This window comes from Carettochelys insculpta, chromosome 2 (genome assembly GCF_033958435.1).
Source record: "Carettochelys insculpta isolate YL-2023 chromosome 2, ASM3395843v1, whole genome shotgun sequence".
Taxonomy (NCBI): Eukaryota; Metazoa; Chordata; order Testudines; family Carettochelyidae; genus Carettochelys; species Carettochelys insculpta.
Window position 1 is genome coordinate 259292609 of NC_134138.1, and position 24623 is coordinate 259317231.

The 24623-nt window shown below is 43.1% G+C and overlaps 1 protein-coding gene across 6 annotated transcripts in view; it reads left to right on the plus strand.

Annotated features, from left to right (window-relative positions):
* DIP2C (disco interacting protein 2 homolog C) overlaps window positions 1–24623 on the plus strand; it is a 489268-nt gene that overhangs the window by 361065 nt on the left and 103580 nt on the right. For all 6 annotated transcript variants that reach the window (XM_074985037.1, XM_074985039.1, XM_074985041.1 and 3 more), the window contains 2 exons: window positions 6183–6274; window positions 15031–15141. In XM_074985037.1, coding sequence (XP_074841138.1) covers window positions 6183–6274; window positions 15031–15141 — 203 coding nt within the window. The remainder of the gene's footprint in view (window positions 1–6182; window positions 6275–15030; window positions 15142–24623) is intronic.

Genomic DNA, 24623 nt, shown 5'->3' on the forward strand with positions numbered 1-24623 from the left:
GTTTCATCAAGCAGTTAAAAGTCATATTTTATGTGTGGTGATGTTGGACTAACCATCAATATGCTTAATATTGGTGCTTTCATCTAAAGTAGAAGAAAAATGGTAACATAATATATAAACATACAACATGTACATTGCAGTCATTTCTGTTTTTAATCTAAAGATCATACCAAGAATAATTTATTGGAATAGTTAGAGGCAAAAATGCAAGAATTGAAAATAAATTTGGGGTAGTAAATGTTCTAGGCTTTTTGTCTGTAGCATGAGGGTATTTTTAAGTACAATACAACCAGTACAAAATAATTTATGGGTGGAGCTGAATGCAACATATACTTAAGCTGCCTAACACTTTCAACGTAAAAGATTTTTGCAACCCAGTTTTTGAGAAGTTCTAAGTATATTGTTTATTTGCGATAGCCCTCTGAAATTTGTTAGGACTGGGAAGAGAGCCTTCTGGATAGAAAAGGGCCTTTCTTCGTCCTTTTTTAGATTTCATTCTGAGACACTTCTGAAAATCACCCTTTTCTTTTTGTCACTTGCATTGCTCAGGAAAATTGTAGTAACATATCAAAATAATTGACTACATGAACATGTCTGGGCCCACATGGCTGCCAGTGCAGAAACAGCACACACTGCGCTGGACATACCTGGAGAGGTCAAAAGAGCCACAGATGGTGCGGCTGATGGAAAGGTGTCAGCCCAAGTTGCCCCAACCACCCTGGCCCAGCACCCTGGCCCAGCAACCCTTGACCTCCCTCAGAGAGGGGTCATCGCCAGAGAGGAGAGAGAGAATTAAATTCATCTTCTCCAGATCCAAAAACTAGTACCAGCAGCTCATCACCTTCAGTGGGATTATTACCATCTCCTGCTGCCCACTAATGTGTTTAAACTCAAGCATCAGGAGTCTGTGTTATGGTGGTGAAAGGTTTCAGGACTCAGATCCTGATGACTGGAGTATTCTTACAGTTGTATGTAGCAAAAGTTAGGTTTTAATTTTTTCCCCCCTCTCAAAAAACCTGAGGAAATTATATGTACAGAAACCTTCACAAGAATTTGATTTAAGTTGCAAAGTCAAACATTTAAAGGTACAATGATGCCAGATTCAATACTTGCAACCATTCATTCTGCTGCCCTGTTGGGAACTTGCTGTGTCAGATAGTCTTTGATCATATGCTGTGTTTTCCACAAGACCCTTACTTGCTCTGCACACAGAATGGATGTCAAATAGGTCTGTTTGTGGAGAAACAACAGAAGCACAGGTATTTCTTAGGACAATATTTGCTCTGATCATTTTGCTGCTAAAGTCATGAAACTACCTCAGATTTAACAAATATTTAATTTCTATTTAACTTGCAAGAAATGTCATATTGTGATACTGAAAAAATGTCTGGCAAAATTATTTGCAGTTAACTTTGGCAGTCTCAGAATTGCTGTACATGAAGATTGGTAAGAAACCACTGGCTTGCTGTTGCTGAGTTAGTGCTGTGTGGTTATGAGGAACATACTGTTCTTAATAAGGAAACTGATTGTGATTTGTTTTGTCTCTAAGTTCTTTTCTCTGCTGCAAGCTTTCCCTTTATAACCGTCTTTACATTCAACACGAAGGTATATTTACATTAGAAATTGGGAAGGGAGGGAGAAAATCCCAGAGGATTTATCTCTAAACCACATCAAGTAAAAGGTGTGTAGTTTGTCAGCTCATTTCTTTTATATGATATTTAACACCTTGTGACTGACTTCCTTCCCATTAGGAATGTTTTGCTCAATCAGGTGGGCCTAAGTATCAATTCATTCTGGGCTTGTTAAATTTTGGTTGGGTGAGAGATGGTAGCTGGACCCCTGGCATTTCACATGAAAGTATACTGAGATGAGAAAAAAATCTATTGGAAGTGTATCTAAATTATGTTACCATGGGGCTGGGTAGATGTTCCATTACTCAACCAAAAGTCCAACACTATTAAAAAAAATTTCTGTTAGGAAATAGCCTCACACTGCAATATATCTTTGGCACACCTTTATTTGCTGCCACAGGAAAGTGCAAGGAAGTGTTTCTCTTTATCTTAGCCAGGCTGTTCATGTATATGTCTGCAAATTTTGAGTTGCCTCCAGAGAGGTACTCATCATGTCTCATATTTGAAAATACTCTATGTGCCATGGGGACAATCTTGTAGTTCATATATGTTTGGAGAGCATGTTAGGAGTATTGGTGTCACACCGTGAAGAGTTCTGAAATTTGAAAGTCTGGGAAAAGTGTCAGGCTCAGATTTCAAGCTGATGAAGAAAGTGACTAAAGAGAAGACTATTATTCATCTTCAGATGACTAACACTTCTTTAGTAGTTGCTTAAAATGTGTTGGAGACAAGTCCGTCACAGATGGATTGGAAAAGCGAGTTTCTCATCAACCCATAGATTTAGGAAAGCAAATGAAGGTCTAGGAAACTATAGATAGTGTTCAGCAGTCTTGCAGCTATTTTGGTCCCAGAGTATTAGAGTGAGTAGGTGGATATTATAATATCTTTTGCTGGACCTGCATCTTTTGGTGAAACAGATAAGCTTTTGAGCCACACAGAGCTTATAATTTCTGTGCTGAAGAAACAATATCACTGTTAGAAGTAGTGTTGGTGGTAAGACACTTGAATGGTGAATGCAAGCAGAAAACACTAACTTGGACAAAACAGATGTAGATGCTCCTTACTAGGCATAACCGTGGGTGACTGCCGTAATATTCATGTTAGAACTAAATGAGTTTACAGTCAGGTGACTTAAAAACAAAGTGTGAATGTAGATCATTGAAGGACTGGGCAGAGAATAGGGGGTGGGGTTGTGGGCTGGAGGGAACAGAAGAATACTGCCACAGTAAAACAAAAGCTTTGCATCTCCCCAAATGCAAAAAAAAAGAAATTATTTCACCAAAAAAAAATTATTTGACATACTGCATCTGGGATGGTTTCATGAGTTGCCAAAAGCACCAAGCAGAGCGTAAGCCGAGAAAAAAAAAAAAAGGAGGAGGAAAAAAAGGGGGGGGTCACCTATAATAGAACAAATATAATATAGAATATAATAGAACAAAAAAACAGTCAAGTAGCACTTTAAAAACTAACAAAATAATTTAACTTAATTTACTCTTTCCATAGGTCCCATTAATAGTAAGCAACTTCCCACCCACCCACCCACCCACTTTTTCTTTTTTTTAATATTTCTTTCTTTCCCTGGCCCTGATACATAAAAATAAGATGTTTGCTCATTTTTGCTCCAGAATGTTAAGAAGTGGATCTTATTCATGAAAGCTCATTTATAAATGAAAAATAAATAAAAACCTAATAAATAAAATTGTTAGTCTTTAAGGTGCTGCAGAGCTGTTTATTTTTTTTTTTATCCCTTTCTTAACCATGTTGTCTTTCAACAGCTATATACTCTGGAACAATAAATCTGTCAGCTAAGAATGGGTAGAATTTTTAATGGCACCATGTTACGGAACTGTCTCTAGAGAAGTAGGATTATAGACTTCACCACAAAATTAATTTATTTGACTTGTTTCTCTGTATTTTATGTGAATTTTGTGTGTGTGTATGCATACATGAATGCACACATACAGCCTATTGGTCCTGCAGCCTGGAAAAGGAGAGAAAAAACATTTCTGGATTTGAATGCTTGTGAGATGCTGTGATATGGCTAATAGAGCAGAAAACACCTGTGTGGTGGGGAACAACACTAGTCGGTTGTGCAAAGCTAAACATTAGCAAACATTGAAGTTGTTAATTATGCAGCTGAGAACTTATTTTCACAGAAGGTAAAGAACTAATGAGACAACTGCAGAACTACTATATGCTATCCTTCAAGGCATAAACTTAAATTGTGGAAATAGCAAATGTGGAGTATAGAGAAAACCAAAAATTGTTCTTAAGATTTCACGATTTACAAACTGAATAGAAAGTAGCTCCTAAAAAAGTTTTGCATGGCTGAAACTCTCTTCAGTGTTGGTTAGCTCACTTACCAGAGAAGCCTCAAGTACCCACCCACTTTTAGAGGAGATGTATGGGTTTATGACCAGCCCTTTAGTATACAAAATTCAGACTTAAATAGCACAAGTAAGGGTCATTTTCCATGAGTGTAAAATGCATCGAGATGGGGAAAATCACAGAGTTAAGTCCTATGGTAGGGTTAATGCTTCATGGACTAAATAAATACCTGAACCTGTGAGGTACATTTGATTAGCATCAACTGAAGGGTGAAACTTATTCAGTCTGTATCTGTTTGTCAAGTTAGGAAGTGTTTTGTGTAAAGATGGTTCTTGCAGTTCTAAACTTTTTGCCTTTCCATTCTCAGCACTCTATACCTGCACTAATAGTTTCATAAGTTTTATGACCACATAAGCTTCTAATGTTGGGAAAGGTTTGAAATCAAAGCTGTTGGTTACCTGTTTTTCTCTTCACTTCTTTTAAGGTCTGATCATTCTTGTTTGTCAAATTTAATTCTAAAACAGTTATTGATTGTTGTAAATAGCTCTGAGATGAAATACCTTTAAATTAAAAGCTCATGTAAAAATTAAAATAGTTAGCTGGAAATTAGTTCTGTTATTGTAGTGAGAATTTCTAGTATTTGAGGAAGAATTCTTCAGGCATACAAGGGTTTGTCTATACAGTGGGGTAATGTGCCTCCATAGGGTGTCATTTCTAATGAGCATTCATGTGTTGTGCATTAATTGGTCTGCGTGGACCTTTCTGGAGTGATGTAATATAGCGCTAGAGAACCTTTAGTGTATACCAGCAGGGTCTACATGGAGCAATTAATGCGAAAGATGTTAACACGCTTTAGAAATCACACCTTCTTACTGCACTATGGGCTTATCTACACTACCACCTTCCTTCGAAGGAAGGATGATAATTAGGGTGTTGGGAGTCTACTAATGAAGTGCTGCCGTGCATAGGCAGCATTTCATTAAGCAAATTCTCCCCCGCAGCAACTTCGAAGTTTTAAACTTCGAAGTACTGGCACACGTCTAGCCGTGGCTCACCCACCGGTAATTCGAAGTGACGGGGCAACTTTGAAGTCCCCTTACTCCTGAGTAAGGGGACTTTGAAGTTGCCCCGTCACTTCGAATTACCAGCGGGTGAGCCGCGGTTAGATGCGTGCTGGTACTTCAAAGTTTAAAACTTCGAAGTTGCCACGGGGGTTGGAATTTGCTTAATGAAGTGCTGCTTATGTACGGCAACACTTCATTAATAAACTCCCAACAACCTAATTACCATCCTTCCTTCGAAGGAAGGTGGTAGTGTAGACGAGCCCTATATGAGACAAGTTGTAATATACCAGCTCAGTTCCTAGTGGAGCAGAAATTGGGAATTTTTAAAAAGCTGAAGATAATCTCTTCTTTAAATATTAATTTTATTGTGGTGCTGCCTAACGGCCAACTGGGAACAAGGCCCTATTATACTAGGCATTGTATAAACCATGCGTAATATAAAGTCCCTGTTCTGAAGGGCATGCATAGTCTAAATAGACAAGACAGACAAAGGGAGAGGGAAAGGGGTACAATATGTGAACTCAGGTATCCTGGCTGCTCCTGTGCCACCTTCTGTTGGCAAGAGAATTTTTTGGCCTGGAGAGGTATTAGCGTCTTCCTGAAATTGTTCTTTTGCACCCTATGCCCACATGATTTGGGGATGGGCTCTGTGCCACATAGGTCCTGTTGTTGGAGGGATGTCTAGGGGATCACACCTTCTGCATTCTGCCAGGATAGGAGTTTAGCATACTGTGTCTGCCCTACGTCATTCATTGATGACACAGCCGTCTGTTTCTGCACAAACAGAATGGCATACGAGCCACTTAAAAGAGTTAACGGCAGCACTCAATAGAGTATAACCTAGAGTTTAGGTCTTGGCAGCCTCAGGAAAAGGAACTAAAGAAAAGATTAACATAAAATGTAAAGAGACCATGGGATTTTACTTTTTAATTATAATGCTTAATATGGTAGATAAATGTTTGAATAAACATCTGTGTTTAAATATATCCACAATATCCCAGTAGGAGGCTCATGTAAAACCTCCCCATGGCAAAGTCTGACCTTACATGTTCCTGCTGTTTGGTCCTTTTGGTTTAGAGGAATATTTTTCCTTTATTGTTGTACAAGTATATTCTAAAGCATAATTTTAAAGTTAATTTTACAAATTATTTGTTACTAGGCAAACTTTGGACCAGAAGTATGAAGGTTGCTTACAATATACTGCATAAATTAGGCACGAAACAAGAACCAATGGTGCGACCTGGAGACAGGGTAAGTATTTCAGTGCTTTATTAACAGACCTGAAATACACTCTGGCAAGATGAGAATGGGGATTTAGAGTGGTATAATTTAGTGGTAAAATGTGGAGAAAATCTGCTCCTTTTTATCCATCCAAGGTCCGGTGGCTTGTGTAATCATTTGCTTGGGTATTCACTAAGTAGTTACATGAGTTTGTTGCAGAATCAGCAATAAGCTTTTCCATGAAAAATGTATGTTTTGACAAAAGGAAAACCGAACAGTCTGTTTAGCAAAGTTTTCTGCATATAAAAAGCATGGAGGGTACTAGACCATGTTGCTAAAGTGATTTAATATAGTGACTTTGTGGGTGCTGATATGGTGGAAGCAAAAGAGGCATTGCTTATGATGAGATGACTGTGGGAGCATCCTTTGACAGAACTGGACTAATGTATTATTCTTAGACAGTTTAACTCTGAGCTTGCTTCCTGGGGTAATGGTAAGAATTTTGAATATGACTCGGATTAGTCACTTCCAGGATCTAATGCTGCTTCTGTCTTATTGAGCATGGAACTGGCCGAGTCATTTAACCTCTTCCATCCCTCTTTAACTGAGAATCTGCCAAGATTTATGTCAGGGAGTCAGTATATGCAAACAATGCTTTGCATTCATTCCTATATCCAACCTCTACCCACTTGTCAAATTGTCCATCTTGTCCAGACAGGAGCTAAACTGAATGCCTATTGCAGCAAAGCATGCTCCATCCTTGATAGAATGAATGGTTGACTTGTCCATGTCAATTACTCAATCCTCCTATGTTGTCTTTGAGATTGAGAAGAGAGCAGAGTGGGCTTCCATATTTTGAATTTCAGTATCAAACATGGTTTCCATCTGTCTCTGTAAAATGAAGATAGTAGTGCTAGCTGTGCTTCCTCACACGACTTTGAAGACTAATCCTTCTATGAAGATGTAAAGTTTGAAAAGCCATTCCTTTCTGATTTACAAAATAACTTCACTCATTCAAGTCCTCAAAAAACCCACTATCCATTAAGGCCTTTCAGAACCAACCTCTGCAAAATTACCTCCTTTGTGCCCACACACCAACTAGACATCCATTGCTGGCCCCTGCCAACCAACTTATGTTCTTGGGCAGGATTGTTTCATTGCTATCTAGAAATCCAGGCTTGGACTGGATCCTGAGCTCTGGGACCCTGCAAGATGGGAAGGTGCGAGAGCTCAGGCTCCAAGCTGAGCCTGGACAGCTACACAACAAAATCACCCTACCAGCCTGAGTCAACTGGCACAGGCCAGCCACAGGTCTCTACTGACTCTGTGGACACACCTTTATCCCCTTGTACTTGGTGTAACGTATGTATATGTTGTACACTGTATCCTCCTTGGGGCAATGACTGTTTGTTTGACCTCTGTAAAATGAGCCCTATGAAGTTTTCCCAAATAAAAAGAATTTTCAAATTTGCCATCACATCTTGTTTTTATGTTTCTTTTAGAAATAAAGGAATCAAATAAGAGTGTTTTTAAGCAGATTTTTAAACGATATCACTGTCTACAGAGTCACTTAGCCAATCTATGAGTCTTTTCTTTCTCTTTGATTTATAACAGAGTCTAAGCAACAGTAGGACAAGCATTGTTGATCCTCAGGGAATTTACTTGCAAAAAGAATCTTGTGCAAGGAGGAATGTTCAGATAGTCTATATCTATATATCTTGTATTGACTTGCCCATCTTTTTGTAGTAAATTAATGTACAGTGACCCCTAAGATTTCCTAATATTAAAAAGGATTCATTGGTGATTCAGACCTAAAGCTGAAACTGTCGCAAGAGTAAGACAGTCTTCTCTTCATTTGACTCAAGTGAAGCTCTTATTCTAAAATAACTCTGTAAATTACAGTGAAGCTAGATGTTTATAGCTGAGAGATGAAAACTTATGCTTTGCATTTTTATAATATCTTGTCCGCCATGTTTTGAAATTTAAAATAAGTTAAAATTGAAGATAAGAAGACCCTATACTCAAGTTCTGAATAGATACTCTGTTCACTTTTTCCATTGCCGTGCCATAAAAGCTTTTTAACTACATTGAAAATGGTAATTCGCATCATGTGAGAGTAGAAGAGTATATTTAGCACTTAATAATTAATAAAAGTAGACATCTACAGTTTTTTCTATATGAAAGTGGAAATGTATGATCATGATAAGGAATACTCTGAAATGCTTTTTTTCTTCTTTAAAATCTGGCCTCATGCCAAGCCAGTGACTGTGTTGAACAAAAATGGAACATGGGTCTTTGAAATATCAAATATATCTTCACATCTCCCAGGTTACATATACATCTGCATGCTGTGTTTTCCTCTTTTCTCACTTCTACAAGTTGGCTGGTGTCAGGGATATTCAGAACCACCCAAGGCACATAAGTGCCCTTGCTCCCTTAACCACCTTTAAAAATGCCAAGCAGAATCTGCCCTGACGTATTTGCTAGCTGTCCCAGCTAACCTACTGACCTCCTACAAATGACTGAGCACGACTCTACTAGAATAAAATAACACAAACCCTACACTGAAACTACTTAAACAAGAGTTGCATCTGTCTTCAACTCCTTCATGAGCAGCCTGTCTCTTTAGATCAAGAGTTCTTTCGGATGGGGTTTGTTTTATAAGTTGATAAGGAGTCTGTACAAATACTACATCCAAAATATAAGCTTTGTGTTCTCCAATGTACAGTCAAACATTTCACTGCTGAGTGTGAAGTGGCTGGGATGAGAATTAGCACCTGCAAACCAGAAGACATGGTGGTCTTTTCCTGCACACAGGTGTACTTCTCTTTCCAGGTAAAGAGGCAGCAGCTGCCCTCAGTTGAAAAGTTCAGATAACTAGGGATCTTGCCCACAAGTGATGGGGAGCAACAGTGGAAAATCACCTGGCAGATTGGTGCAACAGTGGCAGTGATGTGAGTGTTAAACTAATCTGTATTGAAGAAGTGGGAGCTTGGTTCTTGGATAAAGCTCTCAGCTAACAGGCTGCTCTGCATCTCCATCCTCCTCTGTGGTAATGACTGAAAGGATGAGATCACAGGTACAAGCAACAAAAATAAGGTTTCTCCACAGTTTAGCTCGACTTGCTGTGCAAGACAGAATGAGGAGCTCAGCTATTTGGGAGGGCCATGAAGTATAGCCACTGCTCCTCGGGATTGAGAAGAGCCAGCTGAGGTGATGAAGACACCTGATAAGGAAGCAGTCCCCACTGGAAGAAAGTCCTGAGACTGGCCCAGGACATGCTCGAGGGATTACATCTCCCAGCTAGTCTGGGAGTGCTGTGGTACCCACAGGAGGAGCCCTCATCAGGAAAAGCAACAAAAAGGAAAAAAAAAATTAAGCTTTGTACCAAGAGTTCTGTCAAAACACAAAACCGATAGATGTGGATCAAATATTTCCCCCAAGGGGCCTCCTAACATTTCCCTGCAGTTATTACTTACAGGCTACGTCTACACTTGAACACTACGTCAAACTAGCTTATTTCAAAGTGGCGACATCGAAATAAGGTACTTCGACGTGTAGCGTCCACACATCCTCCGGGGCTGGTGCCGTCGATGTTCAACATCGATGTAGCGATGCGCAACATCGAAGGGGGCCCTCGGGAGTGTCTACACACGAAAGCCACCCCATTCAAAGCAAGGGGCCAGGAAAGCCTGCAGACAGGGTCACAGGGCAGACTAGTCCTTCCGGGGCAACAGCAATCCGCTCCCTTAAAGGGCCCCTTCCAGACACACTCGGCCTGCACAGCACAAGGTCTGCAGAGCTGCCACCAGGGTTGCAGACCCTGTGCACGCAGCTATGGACCCCCAGCAGCAACGGTGGCCAGAAGTCCTCAGGGCTGTCACCAAGGCAGGGGCTGCCCTTCTCAGCACCACGCAGGAGGCCACCCAGCACCTTCTTGAAGGCAAGTCCCCCTTGGGAAATGAAGGGGCCACCCCAGACCACCATGCCCCACCCCCCCACTGGGTGCTCCACCAGCTTTGGAGATACCCCATCAGCATGGACTGGTGGGAGCGCCTGGTCCTGGAGGAGTGGGACAACAACCACTGTCTCCAGAATTTCCAGATGAGCCAGCAGACTTTCCATGAACTCTGCCAGTGTCTCACTCCTGCCCTGAGGCACCAGGACGCCTGTATGCGGCGTGCCCTCACTGTCGAGAAACAGGTCGGCATTGCTGTCCGTGAGCTGGCCACTCCAGACAGGAAGGGCTACCACTTGGTGGTCCTCCAGGCCATGTTGGACAGCCGGGGCCACTTCCAGGACATACATGTTGGCTGGCCTGGCAGCACTCATGATGCCCGCATTTTTAGGAACTCATGCCTGTGCTGCCGGCTGGAGGCAGGGACCGACATGCCCAGAGGGAGATCCCTCTGGGGAACACCACCGTACCCCTCTGCCTCATGGCAGATGCGGCCTACCCCCTCCAGCCCTGGCTTATACGCCCCTACATGGGCCACCTCAATGCCAGCCAGGAGGAGTTCAACACCTGCTTGAACCGTGCACACCAGGTGGTCAAGCAGGCTTTCAGATGCCTCAAAGGCTGCTGGTGCTGCCTCCTTGCTCGCCTGGATGTGGGTCTCCCCAACATCCTCTGGGTTGTGGGTGCATGCTGCGCACTCCACAACTTGGTGGAGCAAGGGGGGAGGCCTTTGTGCGGGGGGGAGCTGTGGAGGCTGTCATGGCCTACCCCCAGCCAACCGCCTCCCCAAGGTGCCAGGCCCACCATGAGGTAATCCGGGTCTGGGAGGCCCTGCGTGCCCATTATGACCAGGCTGTGGGGTGAGCGCCATTGCGGTCATCCATGGCAGGCCTCTCTCACTGCCCCCACCACCCACACAATGTGCCCTTAAAGAGCACGTGACACATGTTTTGGAAAAATGAACCTGAGAAATAATATTTAAGAACCCAAAGATGTAGACCAATTATTTACAGACATGAACACATGGGGGGACAGCTACGTAAAAGGGGGGTGAGACACAGCTATTTACAACAGAAGTGTGGGGTGGAACTATGTACAGTGGGGGGAGTGGGGCTGAGTGGCCCAGTCCTTGGCCCCTCACAGCCCCTCATCTGGCATGGAGGGGCACAACCCACACCTGGTCTGGAGTCCCTGTTGGGGGCAGGGAGGACAGGCAAATATAGCCGGGCTGGCTCCTGAGCGCCACAGTCCTCTTCATCAGGCTCCAGTGCAGGGGGGCAGCCGGGAGGGACAGCAGCTGGTAAACGATCCTCTCCAGGGTCCCGGTGAGGCTGTTGAAAGCCCACATAAAGGACCCCCAGGCCTCCTGGTGCCAGGCCAGCACTCGCTCCTCCAATTGGAGGTGGAGCTCCCCCACCTCCACCTGGCACTGGAGGGTAGGGAGGACCTGGGTGTCAGCAGCCGCCCATGGCAGGCTCCAGCGGTGGCAGCTCGTCCCGGTGCTGGTCTCTGCTCTGGCTGGCTTCTGCGGTGCAACGTCCCCGGCAGGCTGTCTGGCATGATGGACATGGCAGAGCTGTCGTGGCCCTCGGATGGTGCAGCTGCAGAAAGAGTGGGGAGGAGAGAGGACAGCCATTAGTACGGGGCCCTGGCCCATGGCCCACACACCCTGTCTCCCTGGTGCTGGGTCCCTGTCCCCTGTCCCCCAGCCATAAGCGTGGTGTCCCACTGGGCAGCCCCCTTTGGAGGTTCAGCCCCCCCTACCCCCTGCAGGAATGGGGCATGGCGCTGTCTGTGGGGGTGGGTGCTGACAGGCCCTGGGGGTTGTGCCATTGTCCCAGGGCCATGGTCCTGGTGGGCCAGGGTTGGTTGGGGGGAGCCCTGGTTGTGTCCCTTGCCCCCACCCCATAACCTGTCCATCCAGGAGGGGCCCCGCCTTCTCTTCCCCCTGCAGCTGGATGACTGCGAGCCCTGGGTCCCCTTGTGGGGGTGTGCCCTGGGGGCTCTCAGGGGCTGGCTGACTGCCATGGGTGGTGGATTGGAGCCTCTGGAGGGCGTGCAGGGCTGCCGCGTATGTGTGCTGCTGCCTACACGCTCTCAGCTTCCTGCTACAGGATATCTGGGTCTGTGGTGGTTTAAGGGCTGCTGCGCATGGCGACCATAGAGCCCAACGGGGACTGCACAGCACATTGCAACCCTTCTGCTGATTGCTGCCCTGGAGGAGTACTATTTAGAAGTAGCAGGACGCGGATTGTCTACACACACCCTACTTTGATGTTCAACGTTGAAGTAGCGCGCTATTCCCATCTTCTGATGGGAATAAAAATTTTGACGTCTCACCGCCTAACGTCGATTTCAACTTCGAAGTAGCGCATGGCGTGTGTAGATGCGACGCACGCTATTTCGAAGTTGGGCTGGCTACTTCGAAATAGTCAGGTAGTGTAAACACGGCTATGTTGAGCAAGAACTTCAAAATGAAACTGGCTAGTCTGTTTGTTAGTTATTTAAGATGGGAAAAATAAAACCTGGGGAAGAATATAATTAGGAAGTAAATTAATTAAAAATATTGGATTAAAGTTGCCTCAAAATAAACCTCAACTCTTCAGTTAATATTTTGTGTACTTGTATGTAAACACAGGCCATCAACAGAGGGTGCAAAGGGGGCGGTTCCAGAATTTCAAAGGGGCCTGAGCTTTGGCCGCTGGTGCTGCTATTTCATCCATGGTGGCAGGCCAGAGCTCTGGGCCCCTTTGAAGGTCTGTGGCAGCACCGCTCTGCGCAACTTGGGGGCAGGGCAGCACCACTATCTCAGCAGTGCTACATGATGACTGCCACAGGCTTGCCCCTTCCAGCTTTGGCCTCGCCCTTTCTGGGGCACAGACCTGGGCCTCCCTCCCACCTTGCCCAGGGATCCACGGTGGCTGTTGGCCCTAATGTGTAAACATGACATTTCCCAGTGCATCTGTAATCTTGCTTTAATTGTTTTAGAAGCCCTGTACTTGTTTTATTTTTTTTTTTAAATCACCCGTCATCCTGGCATAAAAATAACCAAGTCACATGTTAGATAAGACTCTCTGAAGATATTTATATCCTTTGGGTTAGCCATTTGCGGCTCTGAGCGCTGATGCCACTGACTCCTCTTGCAGCTCTGGAAGCTGCAGCCGCTTAAACAAAGAAAACGTGATTCAGTTGCTCGCCATTAGACCAACTGATTTTAGTCTTTTTGCTTCAGTGGCAGCAGCCTCTGGAGCAGCTGAGCAGTAAGCTGTGGCAGAGACCCCTGGAAGAGGAAGCCAGCAGGGGAGGGAGCCGCCTGTGCTGCACATGGGAGAAGCATTAAGCCTGCAGGAGAGTGGGGGATGGGAGGGATGGTTGAGCCTGCCCTGGCCGAAGCTGCACGGAGAAGAAGGCAGTGGGGATGTGGGAGGCTGTGGCAGTGGCCGTGGTGTACAAGTGTCGTCTGAGGCAGGTTAATCGGGCGGAAGAGGGGGGCTGAGCGGGGTTAAGTCTGTTGATGGGGTAGGTTTGTGGGATGGGGATAAAGCTTGGAGATGGGAGTAATTTTGGGGGCTGAGGCAGGTAAAGCCTGGAGATGGGGGTAACTTAACTTTCTAACTGGTACAAATCATTGTGTGCGCTGTGCTTAAAATCAGGATGACAAAAAGTACAGTTGGACGTTATTCATTAAGGACTGTCTCGTATTCACATGTATTGCAGCTCTTGAAGTATAGATTTTGTTACTGAATTTGAAAAAATGGCTCCTCTCGCTATTTTGGTTGCAGGCCCCTGGGTTAGGGGATAAGGACCTCTTGAGCCCATTTAAGCAAGCTTGAGATCTTCTGTACTATGCCTGAAGTTTCTCTGCTGCATGCACTCCTAGAACATCAATCTCTTTGAAGCCATAGCAAAACTTCTGATGTTTTAAATATGTTTAGAGATGGTTACTTTGTAAGTGGAAAGTGCAGCAGTTCTTAATATGAAAGACTAAAACATATGACTGGCAGATGCCAGAGTAGCTAAACTTAGGGTTCGTTAAAACATGTTGTTACAACATCTTAAAATTAATTACTTTATAAACATCTGAAAGAACCAACTAAAAGGCTCTTGACCAAACATACCTGTGAGTGGCACTTGAGGTGGCTGAGTTGGGATGCGGTGTAGTTACCAGCAGTATTTCACAACTGTTGGGACACAAGTGAAGAAAAACACATCTGACTGAACTGATATGAAAATATAGGCAGACTCTAATTACTTAAGCTACAGATTAACCAGTAGGCTGTAAATGTCCCTACTCTGGCAAAAAAGAGCAATGGGATCTGTAAGAAGTTATTAGCTTCTCTATTTGACAATTTATTCTCTTTCCTTTCCCTGTGGTGATAAAAAAGATAGTGCCAGATGTTCAGTGTCCATAGCAACATGCTTGACAACTTCTTAGTACTTCTCAGAAAGAAAGACGGGAGTCATGAAGCATATAGGTGATCTTCCCTTGGAGGTCTGTTGCTCCAGTAACGCTTAGCCCTAGACTTGCTTAGTTTGAGGAATCTGAACAGGGTAAGAACTACAGGATGCCACTTACACTATTGCATTTACTCTTCCTGCACTGGAGTGATACAGCATAGGCAAAACCTCTTCATCAAACTTGTAGGAGGCTTTAGCTGTTGTAGGCAGACATAACATGAGGGAGGAAATAGCACATTATGTTCAATGGTACAGTACATTGGCCAACTCTGAGTTGGACGTAAACTCATTTCTGTTTTCAGTAACCTAATTTATTTATGTCATAGAGTTTTTGACAATGTAAATTTTAATGTATGCTTCTCTGTTTCAGGTAGCACTCGTATTTCCGAACAATGATCCTGCTGCTTTTATGGTGGCATTTTATGGCTGCCTACTAGCAGAAGTTGTCCCTGTCCCTATTGAAGTGCCACTTACAAGAAAGGTAAGTAACTACATTTCTCCTCCACATTACATTTTAAAAGTTTTAAGTCAGAATGGCCATGTCTGCACTAGCCAAGAACTTCAAAATTGCCATGCAAATGGCCATTTCGAAGTTGACTAATGAAGCACTGAAATACATATTCAGCGCCTCATTAGCATGTGGGCGGCCGCAACACTTCGAAATTGACGCAGCTTACCGCTGCGCAGCTCGTCCAGGCAGGGCTCCTTTTTGAAAGGACCCCGGCTACTTCAAATACGAATAAGGGGACTTTGCACGTCCATTTCGAAGTTTTTGGCTAGTGTAGACATAGCCAATGAATCACAATTGAGTACAGATTTGTGTAATTTTTTTTGTTTGTCTGTCTTTTTGGGAGGTAAGTGGTTCTGTGTTTTAAGGACAGAAAGGATAATACCAAACTACAGGTCAGGTCTGCAACCTGTGGCTCTGGAGCTGCAGGTGCCTCTTTAAGGACTTCTTTGTGGTTCCTGACGCTATAACTGCAAGGTAAAAAAATCTTCCTGATTAGATGTACTAAACGGTGAACATAGAAAAGCCCAAAAATGAACAACTTCTATCTAGCAAATGATACGTTGGATAACTCCCCCTGTTGTCCTCCAGAGGGAGAGAAGGTTCAGGAGTGAAAGTCAGGAAGACAGTGGCACAAACACACACATGTAAAGTGTGAAGAGATAGAATATGTAAAAATTTTGTGAATGTCCCGCAGTGAACATGTATCAGACTACAAATCAGTGAATGTGTGCGCTGTTCTCAAAATAGGGGTTACAAAAATTACGGTTTGATTCACATGCATTGTGGCTCTTGAATTATTGAGGTTTTTGGCTCTTCTTGCTATTTTGGTTGCCGACCCCATGCTGTAGGTTATGTATAGCTTCACAGGCAACCTTAATTCTGACATTTACGAACTTCTGAGTGTCTCCCTTTTCCACCTCAGTGTTTTTAAGTGTGTGTGTGTGTGTGTGTGTGAGAGAGAGAGAGAGAGAGAGAGACTATTAGCAGAAGGAAGAGACTTATGGCTGCTTTATCGTTTTTATAGTGAGACTTCAGGCAAGATCACGTGGACCTCATTCTGACTTATTTATTTTCACACACAAATTTGTGCACGATTTTATTTGTAAAACTGTACTTGAGAAGAAAGGATAAACTCCCGAGTTTTGAAAATGTGTGTGCATAACAGCTTCAGTGAAAACACAATATGTGAATGTACATTGGTTGAATACAGAAGAGGAACCTTTAGGATTACATTAAGATATGTGCAATAAGATCTATAATTTGGTTAGTTGTTTGGCATTTTGGTACATGACATTTAAATTTTACATGTGCTAATTTAAATATGAAAACTAGATTATTTAAATTGTAAGAGCCTTTCAGCAAATTCCCACCATAAACATTTACTTCCATGGTAGAGAAGGAAACACGTTCAATCAACGTAAGTTCCAGAGGCTGTTTTCTGAAAGTGGCATGCTAATAAACAGCCCGAAAAATGCTAACAAGGTGCAGATGTAAATTTCCAGAACCTCATTAGCATATAGTCACATGATTCAGAGTTCGGCAGAAGCTTTTCTGGACTCCAAAACAGTGTGCAGAGGTGCAGCCCCCAGGGGATCTCCTGGAAGGAACTCCTCCTTTTGGGAGATCCCCTGGGGGGCCACACCTCTACATTCTGTTTTGGAATCTGGACAAGGTTCTTCTGCGCTCCAAATCATGTGACCATATGCTAATGAGGTGCCAGAAATTTACATCCATGCCTCATTAGCATTTTTCAGGCTGTTTATTAGCATGCCACTTTCGGAAAAAGTGGCATGTATAGAAATGGCCAGAGAGAAAAGGTCCTGTTTTGTTGCTCACTCTGTTTCACTTGCCAAGAGTCATGGATAAGTGTCAATAAAAAACAAGTCTACTGAACTGGATTTATTTTAAGATGTCTGCTACCACATTCTTCTCCACAGAATGTAAAATCTATCTTTCCAACTAAATACACCATGCCAAAATAATTCCTTATCTTAAATTGTCTGAGCCTCGTCTGTGTGTATATGCATGTGCTTTTGTTTCTTCGGAACATTAAATTACTACAACAATAATTGAGAGCGTGGGCTACGTGAAAAAATTAACTACATGATCCCTGTCTGCTAAATGATACTGCACATTCTCAGAGCAGGTACGACCACAGATATTTCTACCTTGGTTTATGTGGAGTAGGGGCTAGGATGGAAACAATGAGATGAAAAATCATGCTTTCTGAGCAGTCCCAGAAGGAATGCCTCCACTTGATCAAATGGTAGCAGCTTTGCTTCTGGCACCAACTGAGGGATGTGTCAGATATATGTCATCATACAATAGCCTTGGCTGTTCTTTCCTGCTTTCCCATTATGTGATCTCTTCTGTGCATGCCTCAGTTAACACTGGTAGTGTGCATTTTGTAGTCTGCCTGTCTGGACGAAAATGTGAACCAACTCAACCAGCAGCTATGCTGCAGGTGAATAATGGGCCAATAGGATGGGTCTGGCAGCTGTGCTAATCTTTTCACAATACTCTACAGCATGTATGTAGTAAATGAGTATTTATGGCTTTGTCAGGCAACAAATTTGTTCTTGCTGAGAATTTCCTGCTTTTCACAGCATGATTAGTGTTGTATAATAACCTTTGCCAGAAATCCTCCTGTGATTAAGTGTTAGGCAAATACCCCTCCCTTCCTACTCTTCCCCCACTCCCTCGTATTTCAAAAATACCCAGATACGTTTGTAAAGCAGCTTAGTGTCTTGGGACAGCTGTCAATCAAATCACCTTGTAGGATACAATAGACTGAAATTCCCAGCAGCCATTAGGTCTCCTTTAGGCTTAAGGTATTATGAAATATTCCATATTCCTTTTAAACTTTCTTTTAAAATACCTATTTTAACTTGGAGTAGAGGAATGCGTGATTAAGACATTAGAAATGCAGGATCCCTTCTAGTAGAACACAAGCAACTCCGCCCAGGAGCAGTAGTCTGGGGTTGGAAGTTTAGTGGGACAATGAACTAAACAGATAAGTTGTTATAAGGTTTTCATCAGATTTTTCCTTCCTTATTTTTACTTTCTGTAGGGACCATAGGCAAGATTTTTTTTGGGTACAGTTTACTCATGTGTTATCCATTCTGTTATTCAGAAAAGCATCTCTATCTCCAAAGGCCCCTATTTGCAATTTTTCACAAACTGATAGATAGGTATTTGTATAGGTAAGTGGTACGTTTTCCTACCACTGACCTTGGGCTGGATGGTTTTGTTCACAAGAAGTAGAAAACTGTGCATGTGACCAAGTAACTTTCAAAGGCTACGTCTACACGTGCACGCTACATCGAAATAGCTTATTTCAATGAATAACATCTACATGTCCTCCAGGGCTGGCAACGTTGATGTTCAACTTCGACATTGGGTAGCACCACATCGAAATAAGCGCTGCGAGGGAATGTCTACATGCCAAAGTAGCACACATCGAAATAAGGGTGCCAGGAACAGCAGCAGACAGGGTCACAGGGCGGACTCAACAGCAAGCCGCTCCCTTAAAGGGCCCCTCCCAGACACAGTTGCACTAAACAACACAAGATCCACAGAGCCGACAACTGGTTGCAGACCCTGTGCATGCAGCATGGATCCCCAGCTGCCGCAGCAGCAGCCAGAAGCCCTGGGCTAAGGGCTGCTGCACACAGTGACCATAGAGCCCTGCAGGGGCTGGAGAGAGAGCGTCTCTCAACCCCTCAGCTGATGGCCGCCATGGTGGACCCTGCTATTTCGATGTTGCGGGACACGGATCGTCTACACATGCCCTACTTCGACATTCAACTTCAAAGTAGGGCGCTATTCCCTCTCCCTCATGGGGTTAGCGACTTCGACGTCTCGCCGCCTAACATCGATTTCAACTTCGAAATAGCGCCCAACACGTGTAGCCATGACGGGCGCTATTTCAAAGTTGGCGCCGCTACTTCAAAGTAGCGTGCACGTGTAGACGCGGCCAAAGTGTTTACACCTAACCTCCCAAGAACAGCTTATGTAATTTAATATCTTTGTATTTTGAACTTCTTTTTCTGATCTGTCAATTACCAGGATCGGGTTTGTCTTTTAAGGAAAGATGTAAGATTGCTCCTCTCTATTTTCTGATGTCAAAATGTAAGGAAGAGGGGTAAACTGTTTTAATCTCATTCTGTGAGATTTCTCCTCATGACACATTCATGTCTAGTCTTGGTGACCTGTTGTGAATATAGAGACAAAATGTTTTCCTATATATCTTCCATGCCCTCTGACTTTGAGCACTAAACGTTATATACCCAAGTACATATAGGTGCATAAATACTGAAGTATTGGGGGTCTGTTTATTCTTAGTCAAAAACCTTTTCCTGTAATCCTAACCTGGGAAAGTTTAATACTAAGGGCACATACAGAAAATACCTGAACTTTCTTCTGGAATAATGTGTATGAGGCAGCACACATTCCAAAAACAAAAGCTCTTTTTTAGAGACATTTTACGGGGTCCAGAGAACACTAGCCTATCAAGGATAACCATAGAAAAGGTGTACTTTTAAAGGCAGTGAAATTGTTTCAATCCACCTCTTCAATCTGGAGGTGGATTTATAAATCTCACAAGTCCACCCCTCCAGTTGTCTTAGTGCCGGAAAAAGTCTGAATACTGTTTTCAGGTTGAAATGAGTCATATTTCCTCTCGCTCGCAGTTGGTACCAGTTCCACTGATTGATGTGCTGAGTACTAGAAAATATCAGTAGTCAGTCCACTTACCTGCCAACATCTTGAGACAAAACTCAGTATACTTTAAATATACATGAAAATACATAAATTTGGAGGGAATTGCCTGATTATAAACCAGTTCCTCCACCGCTAAAAGAAACAAATGCTAATTAATTCAGTGTCCCAATACCAACACTAAATAATTCTGCAGCTTCTTTCACCTATCTAAACCCTGCATCAGCATCTGATTCAGAGCACTCATCTGCATTTCTTCATGATCCTTACACTCCAACTTTGTCCTTTTGTTTTATATTTAAGAGCAGGCAAACTAGGTTATTTCTGCTCTTATATCACAAATTTCACATCTCTTCCCATGCATCATAAACCAAATAGGAATAAGGGGATTTCAAAGTGTGCAAGGTCCTTTCAAAAAGGACATTGAAAAGGAGCCACACTCAGTCGAAAGCAGCACTTTCAAAGTGCTGTGGCCATGATTATTCATTGCAGGGCCTCATTAGCATACCCCAAATTCTCTTATTAGCATCCCCCTTTAGAAAAGAGCGTGCTAGTGGAGACATAGCCTTAATGTTTTATAGCGATTCAGGATTTATGAATTTGAAATGTTTGCAAATGCAGGTAGTGTCCTGGGACAATACCATGGCCACATCCTATTTCACAACTGGTTAGGGAGGTAGCTTCAGCTCCCTTTTAGTTCCCAAGGTCTCTGAGAATGTTGTCAAAAGTTGACGAGCTTTTCTTTTACTCCCTTTCACTACTGATTAGATCTAGAAAGAATGTAACCGCTGGCTGTTTTCCTGTGTTTGCCATTGTTTCAATGGGATAAATATCGGCAGTGGTTGAGCAGGCAGTGCACTAGAAGCCAAAATCTGTTTAATTTGGAAATTGTATGCTGTTGTTAATGTTACTCAAACAAAACACCCCGAACATTTATTTATTTAAAATAAATCTGACATCTGCTGGTTGATGGGATTCTCTTATATTGGGAAGCCTAACCTTTCATTTTGGGCAGGCTGCTTTTTCCTTCATTCTTTGTTGGATGAGGACATAAACTCTTGCACAAGGAGAGTGAAGTTTATATTCATATAAAAATATTAATCCCAAAGCATTTCATATGCTGCATATTTATCATACCACACTGAGATGCAGCCACATCTGAGGCTCCATGAAATGAAAGCTCCTCATGAATTCCTCCTAGTGATAGCCAAAGTGGCCGTCTATAACACTAGGGAAGAGAAGTGGGCCAAGATGGCCCTGTAACACCATAAGCCTATTTCCATTCCTTTCTCCATCCACATCTTTGGGCAAACTTCCTCTAGGCCATGTCTAGTGGCTCCCTTGTTAGCTCTGCAGAGCAGTGGATGACGTCCAGCCTGCTCTGCTTAGTGTCCCCTTCCACTTCCCCACACCAGCACATATGTCCAGTTTTTCTTTTGTTGTCCCCTATATTTCAGTCCCAAACTCAGTAGCTCCTCCATTTAGGCTAGTGGGAGAGCCCTTTAGCCGTGGGCAGGATTGTACCTACCTACTTCCTGGAACCCAACAGGTTCTCTCATTCGGAGGACTGACATGCTACTCAGGAGCAAGAGGACCATTTATCTACAGACTCTGCTGAAAGCCTGCTTATAAAAGGGCCTAATGAATCTTTAATAGTCTCCTGGAGGAGGCAGGATTTATGGTTTGTTTCATCCATTACTTTGGGGGCGCGCGCACGCACACACACCCCTGAAAACCTGATTTCATGCACCTCAGTGGAGTAAAAGGAAGATATGCTCATTCAGAGAATGAAAGCAGTGCCTCCAAAGCACTTCAGACCTGATGCTTGGATACCTAAGCCATTCTCTTCACCACATGACTATATTTACTACCCCTCTATCTTGTAACTGGTGGAAGTTTCCCTGTTTAGACTGGTGTTATTAGCAAGCCTTCCCTGGTTCTGTGATACAGACTGCATCCATTCAGTGTTCTTCCAGCCCACAGATCAGCATGATATGCTATGCATGCTCATGCCAATGAAGCAGGTTAACAGAAATTTAATGAAATAGCTGGAGAAGACTCTCTAGATGCATCTGGAAAAAGTAGTGTTAGGTTCTATAACCCTTTTGCAGGGCAGGAGAGTGACTAAGGAAATTTTAGGTTATCCACATCAGACAGAAAGTCTTCCTGGTTTCTATTTTCAGTAACTTTTCAATTATCAGCTAACAGATGAAACTGTCTTATGAATACTCAGAAGAAGTGCTGACTGATAGGAGCCAGAACCCAGAAGAATCAATGTTCTGAAATCCATGGGTGTGTGTTAGTCTGTTTGGAGGCCATGTTCATCACACCTATATTAGGCTGTCAACTAAAACTGTATTAAAAGCCTCACAGGTTTTATGTCAAGCAGTGAACACTATGGTGTCACATTGCTAAGGTGTGAAGTGTATCAAAAAAAGCTGCCTTGTGCTTACATCCATAGTGCGGCATGGAGGACTGCAGCATGTCTGTCGTCTTTCATGACTCAGGCTCAGTCTGTGGGTCTGCCCATTTGCCAGCTATCTGTGAAAGCTTTCAGTGGTGTTATGGGCATCACATACAGTGGCTCCTTCTGGCCAGAAGCAGCTGCTATGGCATTGACCTTTGGGTGGGTATATGGTCACTCAGCTTGCCCTGCTAGTTCCAGACCAGCGTGAAGCTCTCAAGGGGAGGAGGAGGATGGTGGTTTTATAGGGAGGTGATGGGACAGAGCTTGTAAGGGGGAAATGGAGACGTAGAGAGTGGGGCAGATTGAGCTGGCTGCTCAATTGTCTCCCATGAAAAAATTTCTTCCCACAGTTCACTTCCCCCATGAATTGTTCCAGGAGTGCCAAGTTCCCTTCTTTACCTTCAGTATATCCTCATCCTTAGTGTGATAACCTCCCTCCCTGTCCTGCTCCAGAGGCATCACATGGGAAAGGTGGCAACTCAGTCAGTAAAATCATCTTACATGGAGCTGCTCAAACTTGGCAAATATGTGCATGTTGACTGAAGAGGGGGAGATGCCTTGACCGTGCTGTGGGACTTGTATTTCTGAAGGTGTCCATGTGCAGTTAGCACCTCTGAATCATAGAATCCTAGGGCTAGAAGGGATCTCAGGAGGTCATCAAGTCCAACCCCCTGCCTAAAGCAGGATGAACCCCAACTAAATCATCCCAGCCGGGACTTTGTCAAGTCAGGACTTAAAAACTTCTAGGGATGGAGATTCCATCGCCTCTCTAGGTAACGCATTCCAGCGCTTCACCATCTCCTGGTGAATTAGTTTTTCCTAATATCCAGCCTAGACCTCCCCCACTGTAACTTGAGACTGTTGCTTCTTGGTCTGCCATCTGTCACTACTAAGGACAACCTCTCTCCTTTCTCTTTAGAGCCCCCCTTAAGGCAGTTAAAGGCTGCTATCAAATTGCTTCTCACACTTTTCTTCTGCAAACTAAATAAGCCCAGATCCCTCAGTCTCTCCTCATAGGTAATGTGCTCCAGTGTCCTAATCATTTTGGCTGCACTTTACTTGACCCTTTCCAATGCATCCACATCCTTTCCATATTCAGGGGCTAAAAGTTAAATAATTACGAAGCCATCCTTTGGTATTGGTGACCGTAGTGCAGAACTCCTGCATTAGTGTTGCACCAAGATAGTAAGGATACAACATTATCAGTTAAAGAAATAACAGCACAGAACAAAGTTGAAATTTCTGTCTATTGTTCATCTCCTCTGCTACATTAACATCCAACACATGGGTAGATGGTTATTAAATGACATCTGCATGATTCTCTGCTTGCTTGTGAAATCTCTCTTTGCCTTCTGTCTTAGAATAACTGACTAGTCCCTGACACATTTGCACAAGATTAGTTGAGAATAGTCATGCTATTATTTTGTCATCGTCTCACAGCTTTGTCTGTTTTGGGGCCTTCCTGAGTATAACTGAGTGAATTGTTAATATTTTTTAGTTCAGTCACATAAAGCAAAGATTCCAGTTATTCAGAAGAAATCAGTAGGTTTCAAAAAGAAACTGAATTTTTAAATATTTTTCACCAAAGTGAAAAACAAAACAAAAAAACATTTGCATCGATCAAAACATTTTGAATGTCATTTTGAAATGAAATACAACTATTTGTTTGAAAAAAAATGCCACACTGATTTGTTTTGAAAGTGTCGAAACTAACTCTTCCTTCCCTGCTACTGTGATTACTGACAGAGCTATTTGAGATGAGCAGCACTTCTCCCAGAAAATTATAGTACCCAGTTCTCTTGCTGTCATCTGTTTTTAAGAGGCACTTTCCTGCTCTGGATTTAACTAGAAGCAGAAGTAAATGAGAGAGCTCAATGCTGAAGAATTTTCTCACAAAACAAAGTTTTTAATTTTGCCAAGCTTAAAGTAAATCTTTATCAAGTGCAATGAATAAAAATGTATGTGACAACTGCTGGCTCTCTGAACTGAATGAGTTATGTAATTGTTTATTATGGATCAATTTATCCCACAATATTTACTTAAATGTCAGTGTATGCTAGTTCAGATAATGATGTATAAAAAGATCATTGTCTGGAGATGTGGAATCAAGGTCATGCAGACAAATGAGAAGCGGTGGGATGAATTTGTTTTTTATTTGCTTTTTGCTTTATTCATGATAATTTTATGTATACAGGTTAAACCTCTCTAGACAGGTATCCTCAGGACCTGAACAGTGCCGAGCCAGAGAATTTCTCGAGCCATGGGA